The 24,011-nt window shown below is 37.9% G+C and overlaps 2 protein-coding genes across 5 annotated transcripts in view; one reads left to right on the top strand and one right to left on the bottom strand.

Moving 5' to 3' along the window:
• The first annotated feature begins 4,336 nt into the window (after positions 1-4,336).
• cdx1a (caudal type homeobox 1a) lies at positions 4,337-7,927 on the top strand. Its single transcript, XM_028590033.1, has 3 exons — positions 4,337-4,950; positions 6,156-6,301; positions 7,420-7,927. Exons 1-3 carry the CDS (start codon positions 4,605-4,607, stop codon positions 7,588-7,590), a joined length of 663 nt encoding a protein of 220 aa, XP_028445834.1. The 5' UTR covers positions 4,337-4,604; the 3' UTR covers positions 7,591-7,927.
• A 1,591-nt stretch (positions 7,928-9,518) lies between these two features.
• LOC114562631 (uncharacterized) overlaps positions 9,519-24,011 on the bottom strand; it is a 31,901-nt gene continuing 17,408 nt past the window's right edge. For 3 of the 4 annotated variants that reach the window (XM_028589159.1, XM_028589160.1, XM_028589158.1), the window contains 4 exons: positions 15,293-15,550; positions 14,984-15,202; positions 14,728-14,835; positions 9,519-12,906 (listed from right to left, as the gene is read on the bottom strand). In XM_028589159.1, the coding sequence (XP_028444960.1) occupies positions 12,713-12,906; positions 14,728-14,835; positions 14,984-15,202; positions 15,293-15,550 (779 nt within the window). In that variant the 3' untranslated portion in view covers positions 9,519-12,712. The remainder of the gene's footprint in view (positions 12,907-14,727; positions 14,836-14,983; positions 15,203-15,292; positions 15,551-24,011) is intronic. The other variant, XM_028589161.1, reaches the window with a different exon arrangement.

Here is a 24,011-nt window from a genome sequence, read left to right as displayed (position 1 = left end):
CTCCGAACCATTCTGCTACAACAATACAGAGCCTATTCAAATCATCAAAACAGCTAAAGAGTGGTTTCTCTCACTGATTTGGGTTGTTTCCATAGCTGGAGTGAAACTTGTGCAACCTGTCAAGTGGGTGTGAGCACAGCAACAGGGAAAGGACCCAAACACAGCACAGACTGGAACAGCGTAGGGACTTATTGAAAAGATGAACAAGATAAGCTTACTGGCATGTTTAAACAGAAGTTTACAGGATTGCAGGAAGGGGGCAGGGAAAAGTGCAGGCAGATGCAGATTCCAGTTATGTGCATGTACAAGGTTCCAGGGTAAAAGGCAACAGAGGCTTGAAAGCAAAGGTGCAGAGCAACAATGACAATCCAGCGAAGAATGAGTGGAAAGGAGCTGGTTAAATATCTGCAGGGTTAATGAGGGAAGTGGGAACAGGTGAGCGGTGAAGGTCAGGTGACTGGGACTGGAAGGAAAGGGGTTACTGCAGGGCAGGAGGGAGTGAGAAGACTGGTGCAGGAGAAATAGTCAGAGGGCATCTGGTGGACAGCAAGAGAATGGCAATGAATGGGATTGAGAAAGTGGGAATGTGGCGGAGGGAGGGGCAGACAGGCAGAATGTGAAACACAACCACCATATGCTGGTACTGTGTTTGTGTTCAGCTGGATTTTGGATAGTTATCTCTCTGTGTCTGACAGACAGTGGCCCCTGGAGACCCCTGGGAGGGGGGAAGGGAGCTAGAAGCAGGAAACACTGAGGCTGAGGCCTGGGCCTGGAGCTGAATCCAACATACCTCTGATAGATGAAGATGTATGACGCCATAAAATGACTGATCTGGAATCAGATCCATAATAAATTCTGTCGATATGGATGTATTAGTCAGAGGCCCCAAAATACCTAAAACTCCAAACCTAAAACTCAGAAAACACTGGGACATTTCTAATACATAACAACAACAATCATCACCATCATAAGATACAACCTCATTCAAGCAGCAAGACAAAGACAGGAGAAACTCAATTTAGAGCTTAAATAATTAGTTTAATTAGTCAACAACTAACCAAACAACAGAAAATGAATTGGCAAATATTTTAATAATTGATTAATTGTCATTTTACAAGCAAATATATCATTCCCTTCTTCTCTCATGCAATGCTTTGCTACTTGACTTTGTCTAATGTGATAGTAAACTGACTAACTTTGGGTTTTGACAGTTGTTCAGACACAACAAGAAATTTGAATACATCATTTAACTTTAGGACTTTAGGAAATTATGATGGAGATGTACTGTTTCTTAGATTTTGTAGACACAATGTTTGATATAATGGGCGCCCAGATAGCTCAGTTGGTAGAGCGGGGGCCCACATATAGATAAATAGATAGAATAAAAAAACAAAAAATTAAAAACAGATTAAAAACAATGACAAATTGTTAACTTAATTACATACAGAACATCATAAAAAAGAATAAAAGCTTAACAGGAAAAATTAGAGAAACTAAAGGCGTCCTGGTGACCTGTGTGTGTTAGACACTGCTCACTTAATCACAACATTCCTAGTTTGAGTTCGGCCTGGGACCTTTGGTGCATGTCATTCCTCTCTCTGACTCTCATTTCCTGTCAGCTAATAAAATGCGGAAAATTACATACTTTTGAAACAGAGAAAAATTAAATGGGGGACGGTCAAAAGATGCACAAATTAAATCTTCATGTGCTACTTTTTCTTGATCTATAATCTATTTTAAACTGTTGTTTGGAGAGTGTGGTTGGGTTGCATTCAGACTAAACAGAATCTAATTCAACTGTAAACACTTTTCTATATGGTTTTTCAAGATCAAATAAAAATGTACAAAAAGAAATTTCTGTGCATCATGAACAGCAACCTGATGCCGTCCTGCATTATGCCCCCATTGTCATGTCTTATCGTTAATGAGGTAATTCTTAACACACAAACACACACACACACACACACACACACACACACACACACACACACACACACACACACACACACACATAGTATACAGTACGCCTCACACTCTATGATCAAATAAAACAACTGAAACTGGGGTGGTTTTTTGTCAGACTGAGTAAACTATCGACTTGTAATGACCACTTTTTGTGTAGTCACTTTATTCAGTTGTTTAGTTTATCATGATATAATGATGATGCTTCTAGTACAACATTTAAATAACTGTCATAGTGAATCAGAATCAGACGTGATGTAGGTGTATAGCACTTGATAAGTACTGTTTGCAGGCTTTTTACAAACTAGAACAGGCCTTAAAGGAAGCCTGACTGTGGTAGATGAAAGCTCTGGGTGTGTCTGGGCACCTACAGCAGCTCTCTTTCTAACACATGTGAGCTTTTGAATTGGTGAAAAGAGGCAAACCTCTTATTAGTTCCCCCTCGGTGAGCTTGAACATCGGAATGACTACAAGGAGAGCAGTGGGAACACTGTTTAAATTGAATCTATATACAGTACATGTATCATTCTCTACAGTAACCCACGTTTAGATACTGTAAATATTAAAAATTTTACAGCCTGAAAGAGCTCATGTTTTCATGTTTTGGCACACAGCAGCAGACAAGGGCTTTAGATTTAAACTAAACCTCTTTTTTGAGCTCAGATAACATTTTTAGTGCCAGTTTTCGGGTAATCTATAAAGCCAAATGGTCCAGCTTGTACATCAACACATTTCCTAATGTATAGTGTAAGTGCTAAAACCACATGTCTATATTTTTAGGCAGGTTGTTTTTGCTTAGTGGCAATGATCTACATTTGAAGCTTTTTGCATTGTGTTTGATGTTGCACTTTCCTTAATGTTCAGGCCTTTAGCACTTTTCTCTCCATTAACATGAGCCTTCTTAATGCTAACAGCAGATAGCTGTTATAGCTAATAATGACTGTTCTGACCAAGATACTAACATGAATCTTTTATAATGTTTGGTCAACTCAGATGCAGAAGGACCCACAGACAAGCTCAACATGTGCAGTAGTATAGCCTACTTTACATCACCTGAATGTGGAAAATTTGCCTATATTGATCATATGTTTGGAAACAGCAAGTTTGAATATCTGCAGAACTGCTTAATTTCCTGGTCAAATTCAGTTTTTTGCTGCCCTCAGGTGGTTGTATTAAGCAGGGATGTGTGGACAATAAACCTATAAAACTTTACTTCGGAATGGCCAATTTCTGCATTTCCACACCTTACATTACAGAAAGTATTGAGGATAGGTTTCTTTTCAAAGGGAAATCATAAATAACACAATTATGTGATCATTGGTGTCTTTTCTTCACCAATGTGTTACCCCAAGTTTCATCACCTCACTGTAACACCTAAAGAATAAATCATATCATCATGAAATCATATCAAATATTAATAATAATATAATATAAATAGAAATATTTATATTACGGAAAATAATAACAAAAAAAGACAATATCTTAATTAAAATGAACCTGTTTGATTGGAGAATGAAACTAGGAAGTTGGCTATGTTGTCTTTTGTTTTAAATAAACAATCAATGGGACACTTGTTTAAGGGGGTACACATTCATCCATAACACCTATACTTGGTGAACAACATTCAACCTTTACTTCAGTAATTTAAGTGCAGTTATAAGGCACTTGGACTTTAGTTGGGTATATAGTATACCTCTTCCCTTTATACTTCTATTATAAATGTAATAATAACAATACTTAAATACAATATCACTGAGGCAGGGCCATAGCATAGCTACCATTGAGGGCAAGTTCTCTGTAATATTTCTGTGAGTTTGGGAGGTTACATAACATCAAAATTAGTTTATATTCAAGTATTAACATTTTTGGTTTCTTAAGGCTGGTTCTGATATTTCTGTAGTGTTAATTATCTACTTTAAATGTAACTACTGTACATACATGGCCGTGTAGAACAACATTAAATATATGTTTACAGAAAATACAATTGAAAAGTCAAATGAAATAATGAATGGGCAAATTAGGCTATAGATTTTTTACATGGGTGTGGCAATTTGGATTCATGACATTCCTGACTACTGCCCTGCTGTCCTGCCAAGTGAATACTACTTTTACTTTTCATATTGCTAATAATACTTCAGTCCCTAGTAAGACTGTGAATATGTTGTACATTGTGGTATTACTCTTTATAGACGTTTGCCAACACTGAGCCAACTCGTATCTTGATTTACAGTCTCCGTGCTGGATATCATATGAGCCCTTCACATCTACATGCACACTGTGCGTGCATGGGCGCGCGCACATGTAGGCCTACACTTCACGCACGCCTTACATGATGACCTTATCAAAATCATCCACCAGGACAGATTGGGTAAATTCGGGTCAATGCCCTAACGTCGCCAAGAAGAGCAGGCAGGTGGGTCTCAGGTGAAACGTGACGTCATGATGATACTTTTGAACTCCTCGGCAGTAAATCTATAAAGGTGTGTGTAGTCTTACTGCACAGGTAGCCGGACCTTAGACTGAAGAGAAACAGAGCGCCAGAGTCTGCTGGGAATAAACAAGGAGACCTAACATGCGCCAGGTGGTTTGATGCACCGAGGTCTACCTGAGAGTCACCCTACCTGTCGGACGAGGACACCGGTATGTACCCCAACTTACAGTCGGCCAGACACCCGGCTCAGACACTGCCACTGAACGGTCAGTACTTTCCACCTCCGTATGACTTCACAAGTTACCATCACGTCACGGGAGTCAGTGACCCGTCGACAAGTGCCTGGAACTCCGTCTACGCTCCCCGGGAGGAGTACCCGTACAGCTTCCCGGGGTCAAGCCCCAGCGCGGGGCAGGTCAGCTTCCCCACCCCGGAGCTGAGCAGCACGCCCACCGCCGCTGGAGGGGGGTCGTTCACCCCGTACAACTTCATCTCGGGACAGGACCCCTTCAGCTCCAGGAGGAGACCAAATGAATCCATCAGACCGTCCGTTTCAGGTGGGACTTTCATACTGGATACCATGGCACCATGTAAGCGTATTTAGGCTGTGTGTGATGCGGTTGCTGTAATCATGGTAGGCCTATTGGCCGATAAATAATCAGTGTTAAGATATAATTATAAATAATTCTAATTTATTAAAAATTAAACCTATCTGAATTTGCTTAAACACATGGGCCTATTTTCCGGTCTATCTTGGGGCTGATCAGAAATCAGATACTTTAAATGCTAATAAATTAATCTAACAGGAAAAGTGACATATGATAACACTTACCCTACATGATTAAGGACGCTCAATTGCTAGATAGTCCTTGGTGCAGTCACAAGATGATGACAAGCTTAACCCCAGGAGTTGACTGGGTGTAGGCCTACAGATGACAGATATGGTAAAACGCATATTTATAGACAGGAACCATTTCCACATATACACAGAGCAAAGTCAGACTGACTGCACACAGACATTCATCAAGCTTTTCGCCTCTCCCTTCTGCCAGCATGGTTCGAGATGTCAATGCAAAGCTAACAGTGGCAACCGTGAAGTCTGCAGAAATGTCATTCCCCACCCTCTCTGTCCACTGGGTGGGTACAAAAGGGTGACAAACTGGCTAGATAACACGAACACTACAGGAAGTCTGTAGAAGTCAAACCAAATCTCCTCTTAAGGCAAACCCACAGGTCTCACCTGTGTGTTCATGTGTGTGTGTGTGTGTGTGTGTGTGTGTGTGTGTGTGTGTGTGTGTGTGTGTTTGTGTGTGTGTATATATATGTGTGTGTGTGTGTGTGTTTCAAACCATGCTGTCACATGGTCAATTTTTTAGATCAATAACTCTGACTAACTCTTTACTAATACTCTGGGTGTGTGTGTGTGTGTGTGTGTCAATGAATAGCTGCCTGTGTAAACACCTATGTAAACACCACTCACAGTGATAAGAAGAACCACTGATGCAATGCAGTGAGAAGTCTTTACATTGGTTATAGTTAGCGTGATTAATAGAGTTGATGAGGCTTTAAGTGGCGCCTGAACTTGAACATGGCACCAGACGTCTTCAAATTAGTCATCTGTTTGGCCCCGGCCTACAGTGCACGTGACTCACTGACATTATAATCATGTTTAACACACCTATTAACTTAAATTCACTAGGTCAGTCCAAACCTGTATTTATTGTGTTACTAAATCAGGGTTATTTTGTGTGATACTATATAGCAAAGACTCGCACTAAGGACAAGTACAGGGTGGTGTACACTGACCATCAACGCCTGGAGCTGGAGAAGGAGTTTCAGTACAACCGCTACATCACCATAAGGAGGAAGACTGAGCTGTCAATGGCACTGAGCCTCTCGGAGAGACAGGTGAGACTGGGACTGTAATATAGCGGGGGGCACTAGGACCCTGTTTCTGTTTATTATGTTTTTTTGAGGTGAGAGGAAGGCAGCAGTGAGGAGTAAAGGATTAGGTTGTATTTTATTCACCTGACTTTCATTGTTGATATTTTAGTGATATTAGAAAGAAAAAAAACGCAACTCCTAAAAACACAGCTAATGGTACAGTTCATTTAGTCCATGTAGTTGCCTGATGCTGTATTGTTCTTATTGTCATGGATATACAAAGTAGTTACGATACAACTTTATTGTCAGCCAGGGCTGAAATGCTTTTTGCATCCCTGGGTAGCTCGTATAAAAAAAGTGGACATAGACATACAGACATACATAAGATGAATAACACCAAAAGACATACATGAAACATTACCGCAAATGACATAAACACACAAGTAAGGAAACAAAGAATACATGTGTAACAACAGAAAATGACATGAACATACACACAGACAAGGTCTTGGAGACTTGTAACCCTGAATAAATATTGCACTGGATTTAATGTAGCTGGTTTAACAATAGGATAGATTGATGTATGAAAGTGTTTTTAAGTCTGATGCGATTAACACAGCACACATTAGCAGAAAGTTCTTCAACAATCCCATTTGGAGAAACCAGCTTTAGAATAAACAGCAGAAACCTCTATAAACCATAATGTTATGTGGCCAAACAAAACATCTTGCATTAAGTAGTGTTAATGGTGAAACCCTCACTCTCTCTCCTCTTTCACGATGCTATTATTGTTATTGTAAATTGTATTATAAAAATGTTTTTGCCTACTTATTCTGCTTGTCAAACCCACAGTTGAGTGCAACAAAGTCATTCTGGGGAAAAGGAAACTAAACTAAATTAAACTTAAGCAGAAGTAGGCGTGGCAGGGGGGGAGACAATCTACACAAAAAAAGGAAAAATCATCATCCATGCAAGTCCACTGAAGATAACATAATTGATAACAGACAAAGGCCAAGAGATAAGTCAAGGGAAAGCATGACAACAGATAATGCACCATAATTTGCTATTTCTAATCACATTTTAGTAACATCCAATAAGAGTATTCCTAAATTATAAATATGTTTTTGATGTTGATATATTAGGTGAAGATCTGGTTTCAGAACAGACGTGCGAAAGAGAGAAAGATAACCCGGAAGAAGCTGCAGCCTTCTCAGCAGGCCTCCACAACTACACCCACACTGCCTGAACTGGGTGGACCCGCTGACACCAACAGCAGCAACATTATGTCTGATACGATATCAGAAGAATACTAGGTGGATTTTACATGGAAGACTGATACAGCATGAATTATGTACATAGAGCTATTTTGTTTTTACAAGTTTGCCACAGAATGAATGAAGATGATTCACATCACCTTGATGTTAATGCTGCACCTCCTGCCTTTCACAATAACAAGCACTACATGTCTGTTGCACTGATCTTCTCTAGTAGGAATTTGCCAATCACAGGACTTTAATGTAATTATTTTTGGCACCAAGATACTGATTAAAAGGACAAAGAATCACAGGTTAACTTTTGCGTGCCTTCTTTAAGAATAGTTTGTAAACTAACAATGAAAAAAGCATTTCAATAGTTCATTTATTTTTTACATAAACACAATGTTGAAATGTGTCTGAATCTTGGTTAATAAAAATGACAATAAGTTTGTTTATCTATAGTCAAATATCTGTTTTATTATTAAGAAAATACCCTAACCCAATTTATTTTAATGGCACGAGGAAGTGCTTCTCAAGATCACACTTGAACATAAAAAATGCAGATTCTGCCAAAATATGGAAACAAGAAGTGAAATGATGCTAATACATTTCTTTATTAGCATTTGATTTGTCAGGAATTAGAGAGAGAAAAGTGTTAAGTTTGTTACTACTAAGAAAAGAAGAAGGAAAAAACTTAAACAAGATGGTGCTGAAGTTCATCAACCTTTTAATGTTTTTTTCTGTTGAAATATTGATGCAGGATTATATAAGTATAAACCAATGGGTTTAGTGAGGGATGAAGGCAGATGTGTATGGTGTAATGGAAATTGTGAATGCACAGAAAAAAGAAAAGCAGTACTTTTCATTCGTCATTTTCTGTTTAATAGATTTTCATATATACATATTTACATAAAAACAAATCTTTTTCAGCCACAAAATTGTGATAACAGCAAGGAACTGAGAGCAAGCATGTTTAAAAATTACTGTGGAAAAACATGTTCAGACAGCAGCGTTTAGCCACATCCTGAAAACAGCTGCCACATGACTCATGATCTACCGAAATCACTGTACCGCTAAATACAGACAGGCATTCAGCTTTTAAAATATTTTAAGTAAAAAAAGACACCGCTTATCTAGTCTGTTGGGACTGACAGTACTGTATGTATGAAACGTTAAAGTACCGTATGTAATACACCAGGTGGGTTCGACTCTGACCTGCAGCCCTTTACTGCATGTCATTCCCCCTCTCTCTGTGCCCTTTCATGTCTTCAGCTGTCCTATAAAAATAAATGCCCAAAGAATAATCTTAAAGTTCTCATATTATGCATTTTGGCTTTTTCCCTTTCCTTTATTGTGTTGTATATATCTTTTTGTGCACATTATAGTTTCACTAAGTGAAAAAGCCCAAAATCCACCCCAAAGGCACTTACCATCTCCAACAGAAAACACTGTTCACAAACTGCTTCAAACTTGGTCACTTGGTAGCTAAAACAGAGAGCTCAACACACAGGGTGAAAAGAGGAGCTGCAGCAATGTACATTACAATGAAAATATGGTGTTTTTTGAAAATGCAATTATGAACCTGAAAATAAGCATAGATTGAGCACTTAAAAAAAAAAAAAAAAAAAGGATATACTACACTGCATGTAAGAAGTGTTATCACACTGTCAGATCCTTCCTGTTTTGCATTTCAATTTAAAGAAGAGGAAGGAAAATTGGCAAACGTAGCAATGTAACTTTAGTACCACAGACCATAGTCAGCAGATGCCGGCATACATTTCTTTTCAAAATAAACCACCGTACCACCGATTTCTGCAACTCATATATTTATTGATTTGTGAAAGAATTCCTGTTTTCTATTTCAATTCAATCTAAATTGTTTGTATTTTGTTCAAGTTGAAGTTTATGTTGGTGCACATTTGCTGCACATTATATAAAAAGCATGCTCAGGCCAGAGGTTTATCGATCTGGTTTGTTTTTTTCTGTTCATTAGCATTGAGCACAGTCACAAGCTGTGGGTCTGTCTACTGCTTTCCCATAGCATTACCACAGAGAAAAGTTTCTTCATAAGTTCATGCCGCCAATGAGGAAGTGTACCAATGGTCTAAAGCTTTACCAGCCCACAAAATTACTTAATTACTGTAAAACATGAATTTAATGACCTCTGTTTGTACCGTAATTTGTTATTGAATCATACAACAATAAAGGCCACATTACAGGATGAGCTTTTCACAGAATCCCTTATATCTCCCAACACTGCATTACATTCACTGTCCCACAGTCAACAGCTGTACTGTACACATACTGAATAATCAAACTTTACTTTAATAATTACAAAATTATATCTTCAGTCAAAAACTGACGTGCCCAGGATTGAAGAATTGGCACCGATCTTGGTTTTATAAATAATTACATTTGGCATGGCAGGATAACATCACATGACAGACTGACAATATCACCTGTTGTTTATGAGGAAAAAAATAAAGGTTTAATTGTGGTTCAACCAAACCTGTCAAGAGCTAAGGTGCAACATGATTCCCTATGTCACACACATAGTAGCTGCAACAATACTAAGCAATTTAATACTTATACAATTATTAAATTGAACAAAGTAGTATTGGCTGACTGATCAAATGGCAAAAAGGATACTGCATTGTTGGAGCAGTTTTATTACACTTCTCCTTTGTTGTTAATTATTTGCTCAGTAGATTATGTCAGTCAGAAGTTCAACTGTGTTTCAACAAGAGGGTTCAGCTAACAAAACGGCTGTTTGTTTTACAACTATCATGAACCATAAACACATATTTATAGCTGTGAATCAGCTGAATAGAAGTGGTGGATCTTTAACCTCAAGATGTCAAACCAAACCAATCATGTAACCTCTGTCTTTGATTAAATACACAGCACATAAACAACTCACATGGTTTTACCTATAAAACCAAAACTTACATATAATGACAATAGATGATTTTTTTAGGAAAAAGATTAAAAAAAAATGTAACTCAAGCAACAGTAAAATAAACTGTGTCAGGCTACTTCAGCATTAAATTAGGCTGGGTCCTGAAGGGTTTCAGAGGGAGATTCTGAGCTGAGACAAGAAGGGTGCTCTTCCTGAGGATCAAAGGTTTGACATTTCACTTCCTGACCCAGTCCGTACCAAAAGACTGTAGCAGATGCAAGAGCAGCTTTGATAATATGAAAAGTTATTACTCCAAAATATCCATTAAAGGTTGCTTTGCAAATTATCCACTGTCTAAGAGTTATGAAGTCAACTCAGAAAAGCAAAGATTTAAACAAACATTAACTTAATCCAAGAAACCTTATTCTAGCCGATGCCTTCCAGTATTGAACTATATGTTTCTCCCTTCGCCGTTTATTATTACGTCTTGTGCAGTCGAGCACTTACTCCTCTAGGCTGGAGCATGTCAGCTGTACAATGGTTAGAAAAGATTGGGTCTTTGAGAAGAGGTAGGAAAACCAAAGTGTCAGGGATATTTAGATTAGTTAATAGAGCATCTTACAGGAATATGATGGACACTGTATGATGTCTGTGGTCAGAATACACTGATCATTTCCAAGTCAGAGTAGGGTCAGACCCAATACCTAAGAACTTACATTTTCTTGTGCATTATTGTCTGTTTTGGTCCTAGTTTGCATGTACTTCAATTTAATTCCAGACATAAAATGTTTTTTTAATTATAAACCTTTTTGATAGTTGACTAACTGGTTAACATTAGATAATGAAACATTACAAGTCAGCAATGCGTTCTACTCACAAACTGGGAGCATAGATATCCACAATGTAGAATAGTTTATTCTCCAGACTTGAAAGTCAGAGCCCTAAAATTACTCAAATTCTGAATTATTACAAGTATTAAACATCACAATGTTTAAGGTTTTACTACAGGTATCTATATTTCAGTTGTGAAACCTTTAAAACTGGAAGCGACTAAGACAGGAAACGTGTCAAACTAAATATAGAAAAAAGCTGATGTTGCTAAAAGATAAACTGAATCAGAATCCGACACGTAGTTAATTTTCTCACACTACATTTTGTCCCCTCTTGTTTCAGTAAAGGAGAAAAATAGAAAAACAGCCTCCTTTAGAAGGTGTTCCTCCTTTTACTGCTAACTCACTGTATTAAGAAACACTAAGCAACCTGCATTGTAGCCTACTGTTGCAGGCAATCCTGAGATATAATTTGCTTAGACTGTGTATTATCTATGACTGCATCTACTAAAATAGACAAATCCCCCCCCCCCTTTTATCTCAGAGTATGAATAAAAGTACACAAGCCATAATTATTCTTACATTACAGGGATATTTCACCATTAACTGACACAGGGTTGATGTAAGGTCTTAAAATCACCCGTTGCAACTGATAAACCAATTTTGAAAGAATGAAAGCACATGCCTAAGAAAAAGCAGAAGTGTTTACACGATGGAAACAAATACGTGGTTACTGTTACTGCGAACTTCCTGAGACACAAGACACCTCTCTACAAACTTATCAGACTGTATGGCAACAGACCCAAAGGAAGATAACGCAGTCAATGTGAGATTAACTCCCACACCGCATAAAACATTTAAGAAATCTCTACACTACCAACACAGGAGCTTACTACTGTATTTGAGAAACTCTGAACCTCAACTAATCCATCCAAGTCTGTTTAATATATATATTAATCTAAGTAAAGACCTACTTTATCTTTATCCCTTTGATATGAAGTTAAAACACAGAACATAAATGTACAGATGACAGCTTGTCAGAGCACTTCAGAGTGTCCACGTCTGCCAATTATTGTGGAGTAATACAATCAATTAACATTATTCTTCAAAATTTAGCCTTTGGCAAATGTACAGCACAGTTTTAACAATGAAATAAAAGTAAATATGCTCATAAATTAAAAACGAGTAAAAACAGAGAAGTAGAACATAATGCAAATGCAAAGAGAGAGTGTAAAAATTATGGAAATTAAGATTCGAATGATGATGATGATACTTTGAAGCTCACTCATCCCAGAAGTCAAAGTGGTGAATAATAATACTGTATCTATATTTTGTCATTTTGAACATCACATCAAATGAAGGTAAAAGAGCTTTGGGCATCTTCACAAACACGTCCTCTCTCTGTCTTCAGTGGTGCAGTCTTTGTAAAAAAAACACTAAACGCCGTGAATCACCTGTCTTTACGGACCCTGGCGTACACACATTCATCTCCTGCTGGTTCAACAGTCTGCTGAGGTCGCTCAGAGAACTTGACCTGGCCGTACTCCACCTCCACCTCCACCTCCGACTTTCGCTGCATCTGCTTCCCCGGCCGCTGCGTGAACCTGACATCAGCATAGGTTAGTTCTTGGTCGTCTTCTTCTTCTGCAGAGTGAATGGAAGAAGTGGCACAGACATATATTTAACTATACTCAGTGTTTGCAGTGGTATGTAACTAACTACATTCAATCAAGTACTGTCCATAAGTATACATTTGAGCTACTTGTACTTAACCGCCCAACAGTTTTTATAAAGTCAGCTGAAACAATTACTCCATTAAAGCTATAGTGCGTAGTTTCTGTCTCCCCATGAGGATTTGATCTAAGTAATGACAAAAACTCTGTCGGAGCGTCCACATGATACAAGCCTTATGTGATTGTGCTCGTGCAGCCACCCCTCCCCCACACAGTTGCTAGTAGCCACGGAGGACATGGAGGATTAAAAAAACATAATGGACTCTTCAGAAGAAAGTCACCGGACGACACAATCTTCTGAACATAGCCATACTGAGAAATACAGAGAGAGTTTTGTGGAGCTGATAATCTTACTTTAAGATTATCAACTCATTTGGCAATGCCCTGAATGCATGGGCATCAGTTTGGTTTGAAATGTGCTGGGGACGCATTAGCAAGTGCATTACCAGAAGTGCTCGGTACAATCACGCATTCTTTTTTTTTTTTTTTTTTCTTTTGCGCAGGTCATGTTTAGAAAGATGCTGTCCTGTAGCTTACGAATGTAAATAAATAAAAATGTATACAAAAATGTAACGATGTCCGACACGTTTTATGAAGAAGAAAACCTTAAAAGCATTAGACGGCAGTGTTGTGAACAGAGAAGCGTTGATAATTGTTTGTCATTTTTCATGTACAAATATTTCATGGTTTTACCTTCACAAATGTGAAGATTTGCTGCTTCTCCTTATAATTATTGTAATATATTCATTCAATTCATTCAATTTTGACTGTTAATTGAACAAAGCAAACACTGAAGGTATTATTATAGACTCTGGGTAATTGTGATGAGCATTTCTCACTATTTACATATACACTGTTGGGCCCGAATCTTTATCTTCATTTTGTTGTAAACAGTTTAATTGTGCTATTTTTGGGTAAACAAACCCCTCCTTTATTTAAGCCTACATGTGACTCCTTGTGTCTTACTGCTTAATCCCTCACAAATACTTTTACTTTTAATACTTAAAGTATTTTCCTTATTATACTTACATACTTACTTTTGCAACATTTTCAATGCAAGACTTACTTGTAATGGAGTATTTTAAGAGTATATTAGCTATTACTGTAGTCATAGGCGTAACCCCCCCAAATAATCAAAACTGGACTGTGCAACCAACCCCAAAAACCCTATTATAATTTCCTTTACAAAAATAAAGACATTTGCACCATACATTGATGCAGGAAAGGTACACATTGTTGCAACAACATTCACAAGGATGCAGGGAATGAAGTGTTTTACATGCAGATGGAGATTTCAACCCCCCAGTGTTGAACTTAAAGTTACACCCTTGACTGTAGTACTTCTCCTTAAAGTAAAAGATCTGAATATTTCATCCACCGCTGAGTGTTTGTTCATTGGATTGTTAAAAGAATAGTTCTTCTTGCAGAAGAGTAAGACTAAAAGATTGATATTACTCAAGTTTGCCTTAAAGACTGGAAGCAGAGGGAAACAGATAACCTGTTTTTATCCAAACTTAGTTTAACAAAAAATCTGCCTCTGAAGTTCTCTAATTACCAGGATGTGGTGCTTTAGACCAGTAAACAGAGCAAAGTGAGCCATTTCCCTCTTCTTCAGGTATTTCTGCTAAAGCAAATCTTCTGCTAGCTTTATATTTAGCTAACTGACAGTGTACATAGAGGAACAAACTGTGAATGCAGAGATTGGAGGAAAGGAAGTTTGGTTTTTTTGTACCTTTAGGTTTGTTGTGTTGCTTTTTCTTCTGAGCACAGACAACAGCCACCCCGACCACTAACAGAATTACCAACGCAGACAGTACACCGGCCATTATCGGCAAGTACCCTGTTTCAATAATAACAGACACAAGAGACACACAGATCTTTAAGTTACAAACTCTACAGACCACTACAGGTGTTTTATGGCGACAGACAAAAATAAAAAGAGCAAATGACTTTAATAAATCCACTGCAGCATAGTTAGTTTTACTTACTAATGTACCATAGGGCATCTCTGGTCACATTTGGATTGGAGGATGTGTTATTAGTGCAGGGGTTAATTGACACTGTGATGTCACTCCTCTTACCCACAGTGGAAGGGTCTGCAGTCGTGGCAGGAGTAGTTGTTGGCTGACACAGGGTATTATTGGCTGCAAACACCCACTGTGATATTTGCGTCCCGTTGGTTAAGGTGCAGTTAATGAATATGAAGCCTGTGGGAACAAAGAAACAGATCAATGACTGATCTACAGTAAATGATCAGTGTCACAAACTTCAAACTGTCAAATAATGTTCTCACTCACCACATGTAGATATCGTCTTTTCTTCTGAGACATTACTGACTTGATTCCTGACTGAGCAGACCAGTCGTCCTGAGACCTTTTGTTTCAGAGTGATGCTGTTAGTCTCAGTATTTCCAGAGAGGAGCTCAGCGTCTGTCAGTGTGCGTCCATCCAGAGTCCAGCTGTACTGAGGACTGTCCCCTCCCCCAGAGGAGCAGGACACCCTCATCTCTCCCTGGGACAGACACTCAGAGACCAGCAGGACAGAGGACACAGGAGCTGAAGGAAACACACTCAGATGACTTTTCACATTAACAGAATCTTGGTCACTTTATACAGTTTCTAATACAGAACAGGCCAGACATATATACAGAGATATATGTAGAATATGAAATATATATGTAGTTCAACAATAGAATATATGTGTGTCTATTTATACCACTACATTCGTAAAAGAGTGATTTACCTTGAATGGTCAACTGTAGAGTCCGCTGCTCTGATTCACGGCCATCTGATTCAAAGATTAAAAGTTTATATTCACCTCCATCAGTCCACCTCAGGTTGTTGATCCTAAATGTTCCATTACTGGGAGTAAAGAAGGATCTGTTTGCTATCGCATTAAACACAATCACATTCTTTCTCCCATGGAGTACTATTGTTGTTGTTGTATTTGCTTTGATTGTTGTTTTTGTTGACCATTGGTATATAAATATTTCTGAGGCGCTGTCCATCAGCTGGAGGACCACAGTTCCTCCCAAAGCTCCATAACACTGAGCTCCATCCTGTCGGCCATCACAGTAGGTTTCCACACCTGGAATGTTGAAATATAAGTGTTAAAATAAAAAAGTAAACAATTTTGATTCTTCAATTTATACAAAATGAAAGACAATAACAAAGAGCCGTATCCAAACAGAAACAGTTGTTTTGCTGCAGCTGTTTCTCTCTCAAACTCCAGTTTGCGAACAGAAAGTTATTTTTGTGCAGCTGAGAAATGACACAAACCTGACCAGTGGTGAAATGTAACTATTGTAAGTAAATTTACTTAGTTATTAAGTTCATTTCATGGTACTTTATACTACTCCACCCAGGGGCGGTTCTACATTGAATGACGCCCCGGGCAAGACCCCCTCCGAGCGCCCTCCGAGCGTCCCCCCCCCACACACACACACACACACACACACACACATTTTTTTCTTTTAAGGTGCACAATCTCTACCTCCAACATTGCCAAAAGACACAATATAGAATAAATATTCGAAATAGCAAATCCTTCATCACACAAATGTGAAAACACACTAAAGAGAAGGTAATTATTACACTATAGCACTAAGAACGGAAAACCCAAACTACAACTAAAACCTGACCTTTCTGGCCTTCCTTGATGCAAAATCATCAATGATGTCATCGTATGAAATCTGCTGCCATACTGAGTGATTGATATTGATGACGGCGAGGCCAATGATCCGTTCCTGGGACATAGTTGACCTCAGGTATGACTTGATCAACTTTAGCTCCTCTCTGCTTGAGCCACAGTGACTGACTGGGACCAAAAATCAGCCCTGGCATTTTGGCCCAGACCGGCCCAACACATAAGATCACAAATAAATAAATACATAAATAGATAGATAGATAGATAGATAGATAGATAGATTTGTATTGATCCAAAAAAAATGGGAAATACCAGTGTTGCAGCAGCACAATATGAGACACACTGCACACACACAATATAAATGAAATAATAGGATACAATATACATTAAATAATAATAGGATAGAATATAAGAACAAATAATTTTAAATATATACACGTTGGGAATAAAACTGTTTAACTGTTTTACTAGTATTGATAAAGCTGTACCTGTCCTTGCGCTCCCCTGAATATGTATACCAACTCCTACTCCTAAAACTAGGCTACTAACGCCATGTAATGAGTAAGCAAGAATCAGTGAGAATTGACATATTAAATACTTCAACAAAGTGCCATTTATTAATACAGTAAAACGGTATACTCCTAATAATCATAAAACATGCTGTATATATATATATATATATATATATATATATATATATATATATATATATATATATATATATATATATATCTCATTTCAAGAGGCCCTGTGCTAAAATTTGAAGAGGTCTATCATGAGTTTTTGTCTGTCAATGCAGATAGAAAAGCATAAATTCTCGTTAAGAACGTTTGCATGATGTGCAACGTTTATACGCTACTAATGCAATCATACAGTAAAGCATTCCCACTTTTTTATTGTTGTAGTTTTATCATCAACAGTTTGTCCACCACTCAGTTTTAAGTGTTTAAGGGGAGTTGTGCTCAGCTTACCGCAGGTTGTAGCCTCACTCCCTCATCTCTGTCCCTCTCCTCCTAAAGTCTCCTCCTCACTGTGCATGTCACTGTAGCCGACACCAGCACCACTATCATCAGCCACGGGAGCTGATGGAGGTCCTGCTACTACCGAAAACATGTCTTTTCGCTTTTTTTCTTTTATTGAGCCGCTTGGGTAACTTTGTTTCATTTTGGCGTTTAGACCATTGACATAAAAGAAAGGTGTGGTGGTGTGGAGGGGGTGTGGGGAGGAGGTGGTGGCTCAGGTGAGCAGGTAGGGAGGGACTGATTGCTACAGCTGCAGCGAGTTGTCTGATCATGTTCTCCCTTTAAAGCAGTAGTGAGCCGGAGCAAGCTTTTGATGGCCGACCGTGAGAGAGGAGACGTGGACACTGTGTGGTGAGCTAAGTTTTGCCCTCGCGACCGAGAGCCTCGGGCCAACTGGGAGCGAGGGAGCTCCAGACGGATTGTGGGACAATTCATTGCTGCTGCGATCCTCAAATAAAGTGCTGTGGCAAATATTCCTCCCTGTGTGTTTGTTGTTATCTGTGAACAGAGGTCTACAGCAGTGGAACTGCTACAAAAGGTTTAGACTCGTCTTGCTCCGTCTCAGCCTACTTGCCATTTCTCCTGTCACCGTGTGTTTATCTTTCGCGCCGCGGCGCACTGTTACGGACTAGTCCATTTCATTGTGAAAGTAGGGGGTGTTGACCTCTCTCAGCAAGCAGGGTGCCTGCAGCTGCAAGGGGGGCGCTGAACTGCCAATTCCCCACACAGTGAAATGATAGAAAACCGAAATACGCTTTGCGGCGCAGAGGATTTATTATTATTTTTTTTTAATTCTGCTGCCGCCCCCCATGTGACATGAAAAAATAACGCCCCGGGCGGCTGCCCGGTTCGCCCGTGCCAAAAACCGCCACTGACTCCACCAGAGAGAAATACTGTACTTTTTACTTGGCTTCATTTATTTTGCAGGTGCTGTTCTTTTTCAGATTAATATTCTACTAAATAAATACAATATATATATGAACACAAAATATGATGCATAACAAAGATGACACTTGCATTCTGTCTGCAACCACAGTAGGTTTACATACCCAGGGCATTTAAAAACAGTTAATACCACCTTTTTGTAAGTTATTTATAATGGTTTATTGAAGCTGTTTCTCTTTCAGACCACGTTATGCAAACAGCCGGTAATTGTTGCGTGGCTGAGTGTTGCACAGGCCTGACTCGTAACCGGTAAGGCTCAAGCTAGCAGACATATTTATCTGTAATAGATGTTATCATTGATTTAACTAAATTAACCTCATCCAGTCATTATGAACTCATGCTGTTTTTCACACCTGTAGAACGTTATTTAAAATTATACCAATGGCAATACCAACTTTCCAAGAGATATTAAAATAGGGTTTAGGCGGTATTTGGGAAAATGTTTAATGATATGCAAGATATTGTGAATAGTATTTTTTATAATGATTCCATAAAATAGTTTCAGTATAAGTATGACATAAATGCCATGTCATGATACAATGTCATACAAAGTTGTATTTCAAGTGTCTATTCAAGGGGAAAGTTAGGGTTTGATCGGGTCATAAAATATCTGAACTACCAGGGAGGAAGTGCTTTAAACCTATAGCCTATAATTTAATAGATTAATCCATAAACGCTCATAATTGTAATGTTTACTGTACATGCACAATGACGTGGAAATAATCTCAGGATTTTCCATTGGTCTTAGAAATGCCTAAATCTTTTTTTAAAACTACTGAACCTTTGAAAAGGTTAAATATCAGTGTCTAACTGCTGCAACTGTCAGATTATTCTTTTAATAAAAAGTTGTAATTTTTCAGAACCAACAGATGTCTATAACCTTCACCATTAGACCTGCATTACACATCACTAAGGATAATGTCTGTACTACACAACATGAAACCAATAGCCAGTAGTGTAGTCTACGTGATACGTAGGTATACACAGTATACGCAGTATACCCACAAAGAAAGCTCCAGGATTTCCATATACCCACTTAAAAATGCCCAATGACACGCAACAACATACTTTCCATTATCTGTTTGACATATTTACAATTGTCATCTGTGTTTTTCTTCTTCACATAGGCTAAACCAAGGTATTTCCACTGTAAATTGGTGCATTAAAGTGTATCCGAATACAGGAAATGAAGTCGATGCTCAAAACTTCCCTGGGGAGGACAGCCAGATCCCCCACTATGATATGACCCCCCCACCCCCCACACACACACACACTCACCAAAACGCAGATTCTGGCCTACATATACACACATATATATATATATATATATATGTATATATATATATATATATATATATATATATATATATATATATATATATATATATATATATATATATATATATATATATATATATATATATATATATATATATATATATATATATATATATATATATATATATATATACATTTGAATGTGTTATTTGTGTTATCAGTCAAACAGCTCACCATGAGAGACTCCTAGTAGCATCAGCAACAGTCCAACCACAGCTTCCATGTCTCCTCAGTGTTCAGCCTCTGTTGATCCAGTCAGCAGCTTTTCTACCTGAACATCCTACACTGGACAGCCTGAAATGTGTCCTGTTAGTGATCAGCCTCAGAGGAGACGGTGTGAAAACTTTGAGCCGACCAGAGTGTTGTTGTATTAATCTTTTCATAGGCAGAGAGGAGAAAAGGAAGTGATATCAGTTTCACTTCCCCTTTTAGCCTCCAACACGACGACCTCTGATGGACTGAGTGGAAGATAGAGAAACATTCCTCCTTTACAATGAAAGAGGATTTGAGACGGACATTTTAAAGTAATAAAAAATAAACCCTTATATATCTCTCCATCTTATCATCTCTGAGGAAATATGATGAATCATATTTATCATTTCTAAATGAATGATTACAAGTTACGTTTAATCAAAATGTGTCTGCTAAAACTGCCTCTGTTATCATTATAACTAACACTAACCCTTATTATAAGAGCATGTTAGGCACATAAAACTATTTACACACACCAAACTGCATTTTAAACAGACAGATATGCCATTAGATATAGGCCTATAAAAAAATCATTCTAATTACAAAGAACTATGCATAAAAATCTGTAATTTTGTGATTTACATAATGGAGAAGAATGTTCAGTTGAACTTAAAGAGAAATGTCAGATACACTTAAAAGGTTAACCATAAAAGTTTAAATGGTTAATTAGTTGAAAAACATTCAAAATGAGGGGTAAAGATTAATGGAATCAATGAATTAAAGTTTTTATCATGTGATTGAATACTGCAGTAATAATGAAATGATAGTTATCACAATATTATATTTTTACACAATGTCAGCCTGAGTGGTAGAACAGCATTATACAGCTTCAGACTTTATTATTGGCCAGTGAATCCCTGTATTTGTTGATATTGATCATTTAGAGTATTTGCAATACTTCACCTATAAGACCACCTGAAACGTTCCATCTCTTTATTCCTCTGACCAAAGTTTTTTTGTCTTTTGTCAGAGATATATCAACAAGGTAAAAATGTCAAAAATATGCAATCCCTGTAGTGGCCGGGTTAGCTCAGTTGGTAGAGCAGGAGTACACATATAGAGGTTTACTCCTCTACGCAGCGGGTTTGACTCCGACCTGCAGCCCTTTGCTGCATGTGTTTCCCCCTCTCTCTCCCCTTTAATGTCTTCATCTGTCCTGTGGAAATAAAGTCCTAAAATGCCCCAAATAATCTTTAAAAAAATAAATAAAAATGCAATCCCAAGGTGCTATAATATGCACATTCACACTATGCTGTTGGCCCAAAGCGGTCTAAAAATCTTATGTCATCTCTGCAATGTTCCTGGTCTCTCTCTATCTCTCTCTCTCTCTCTCTCTCGGTCTCTCTCTCTCGGTCTTGTTAGGTCTGTTTAGACTCTATCACCCTCCACTGGCAACTCTTGATTAAAGACAAATGGCCTAAAATATTTAAAGCAACTATAAGGAGTTTTAAACTGGTTGAAACAGTCACAATTTAACCCTGATACCTCTATAGACCTATATTAAGCAAGCAAGACCATCAGCAAGAAGATTGGCTTTTTCTATACAGTTATTCTTCATGCCTATCACCGGGACTAACGATTTATGGTATGGTGAACATAATTTATATGGAACAGAAGGCTCCACTTCTTAACATAGAACTAGAGTTACATTTTGTAATCTTTGTTCAATTAGAGTTTCCAGAGTGATACAATTTTTTTTTTGCAGAAAACACTGACATCTTTTTATAAGAAGGTATTCATAGTGAGCTGCTAAGCTGTGGACACAGATATGAAGTTTTAGAAGAATAAAAACAGAAGAGAATTCCCACTGTAAAGCTTATTTCCACACCCACATGGCCAATCACAGCAGGTGAAAGAGACACTAAGGTGTTAGTTTCACAAAGTTAAAGTTCAGATGCAGAACTTCTCATTACAACCATCACAACAGAGTTATCTTGATGTTCCATCTTGTGATGGACGGCAGAGCTTTCAGCCATCTTGCATTTCTTTTCCTTCCAAGCAAAATAGACAACTATCCCAATTAATGCAAGAATCGCCACAGCTGCTCGCACACCGGAGTGATCTGTTTGGAAAGCAACAGTTTGATTGGTGTGTGTAATGTGAGCGGAGGGTTTTATGGTCACTTTGATGTCAATCCTCTTACCAACAGTGGTAGGAGTAGTTGTTGGCTCAATACAAAGGTTGTTATTGGCTGCAAACACCCACTGGGACATGTCAGTTGCATTGGTTAAGGTGCAGTTAATGAGTATGAAGGCATATAAAGGCATTAGTAAACCATGTTATCGGTAACAAAGTTGAGAGGCAGCTGTCATTACTACGTTTACGCCCCCCCGTTAGATACATTTATGTTACTACAATTTGATAACGCAATGCCTTTTACTTTAATAAATGTTCAGTTCCACAAAACTGTCACTCTTCTCATCCTATTTTGTCATAGGTCTTTTAAGGAATATGCATTTGTTTCAATATAAAAATTATCTGACAATTTTAAGATCAGTACTGGATAACAATTATTCAAGAGACATTGTTATTTACAGAATGCATCTACAATATTACTGGCAGGCCTATCTGCAGTATTACACTGTAAACCTCACAGTCTACTGTAGAAGACTTTTATAGTGATAAACTGTTGAAGTCAATTACAGTGACACAAAAGAAAGTAAAGTTAAATGCTGACCACAGCTGCCTGTAGTTTACTGTGATATAACTGGTACGTAACAGTAAGAGTTAAACCTGATATTTGAGGTGATTTGGTTGCATTAGTGGATTTTAGATTTTAGATTAACTGTTGATGTTGCTGAGCTGCACTAACCCTAAGTCAACTGTCTGAACAGTTTTGAAAAAGTGAACTCAGTATAGAGAAATTTGGTTTAAAAATAACTGTTTAATAAAATGATATTTTAATAGATGTATCTGCAGAAGCTCATTAATTGTAATTTTTACTGTGGAATTGATCTCGGGATTTGCCATTGCTGTTGGAAATGAAGAAATATTTTAGGTTTAACTTTAGAGAAGCTGAAATGTGAGTTTAAATCTGCTGCCAGATGATTCTTAAATCTTAATTTATCAATTAAAATGGTAATTTCTTTAGAACCAACAGGTCTCTCCAGCCTGCAGTATACTTTACTCATGAATACTTTACACCCACAGCTGCACATAAGGATAGAGCTGCAAAGTATTGTATTCACATAATATTGAATCCAATATTAATATTTGTTGTTAGTGTTATCAGTCAAACAGCTCACCATGAGAGACTCCTAGTAGCATCAGCAACAGTCCAACCACAGCTTCCATGTCTCCTCAGTGTTCAGCCTCTGTTGATCCAGTCAGCAGCTTTTCTACCTGAACATCCTACACTGGACAGCCTGAAATGTGTCCTGTTAGTGATCAGCCTCAGAGGAGAAGGTGTGAAAACCTTTCACCCACCAGAGTGTTGTTGTATAAATGTCTTATAGGCAGAGAGGAGAAAAGGAAGTGATATCAGAGAAAGAAACATTCCTCCTTTACACTGAAAGAGGATTTGAGACTGACAGCTGACATTTGTCATCTCTCCATCTCATCATTACTGACAATATAAGTATGTAACGCATTACATCTCTAAAAGAACGATAACAAATTACATTTAATGAAAATGGTCTCAATCTCTCAAACTGCCTCTAACACACCAGTAGGTCTTTATTATAACATGTTGAGCACACCAATATTTTGTTTGTTTAATAGTTGAAAATACAGAGCAAATTGAATCATTGTTAACATGAATTTGAGTTTTATTATGTGGTTTTTAATACTTGAATACTGCAGTGATAATGACATG

Source organism: Perca flavescens, chromosome 10 (genome assembly GCF_004354835.1).
Source record: "Perca flavescens isolate YP-PL-M2 chromosome 10, PFLA_1.0, whole genome shotgun sequence".
Classification (NCBI taxonomy): domain Eukaryota; kingdom Metazoa; phylum Chordata; class Actinopteri; order Perciformes; family Percidae; genus Perca; species Perca flavescens.
The sequence above is the reverse complement of the archived record's forward strand: the minus strand, read 5'-3'. Positions and strand labels throughout refer to the sequence as shown.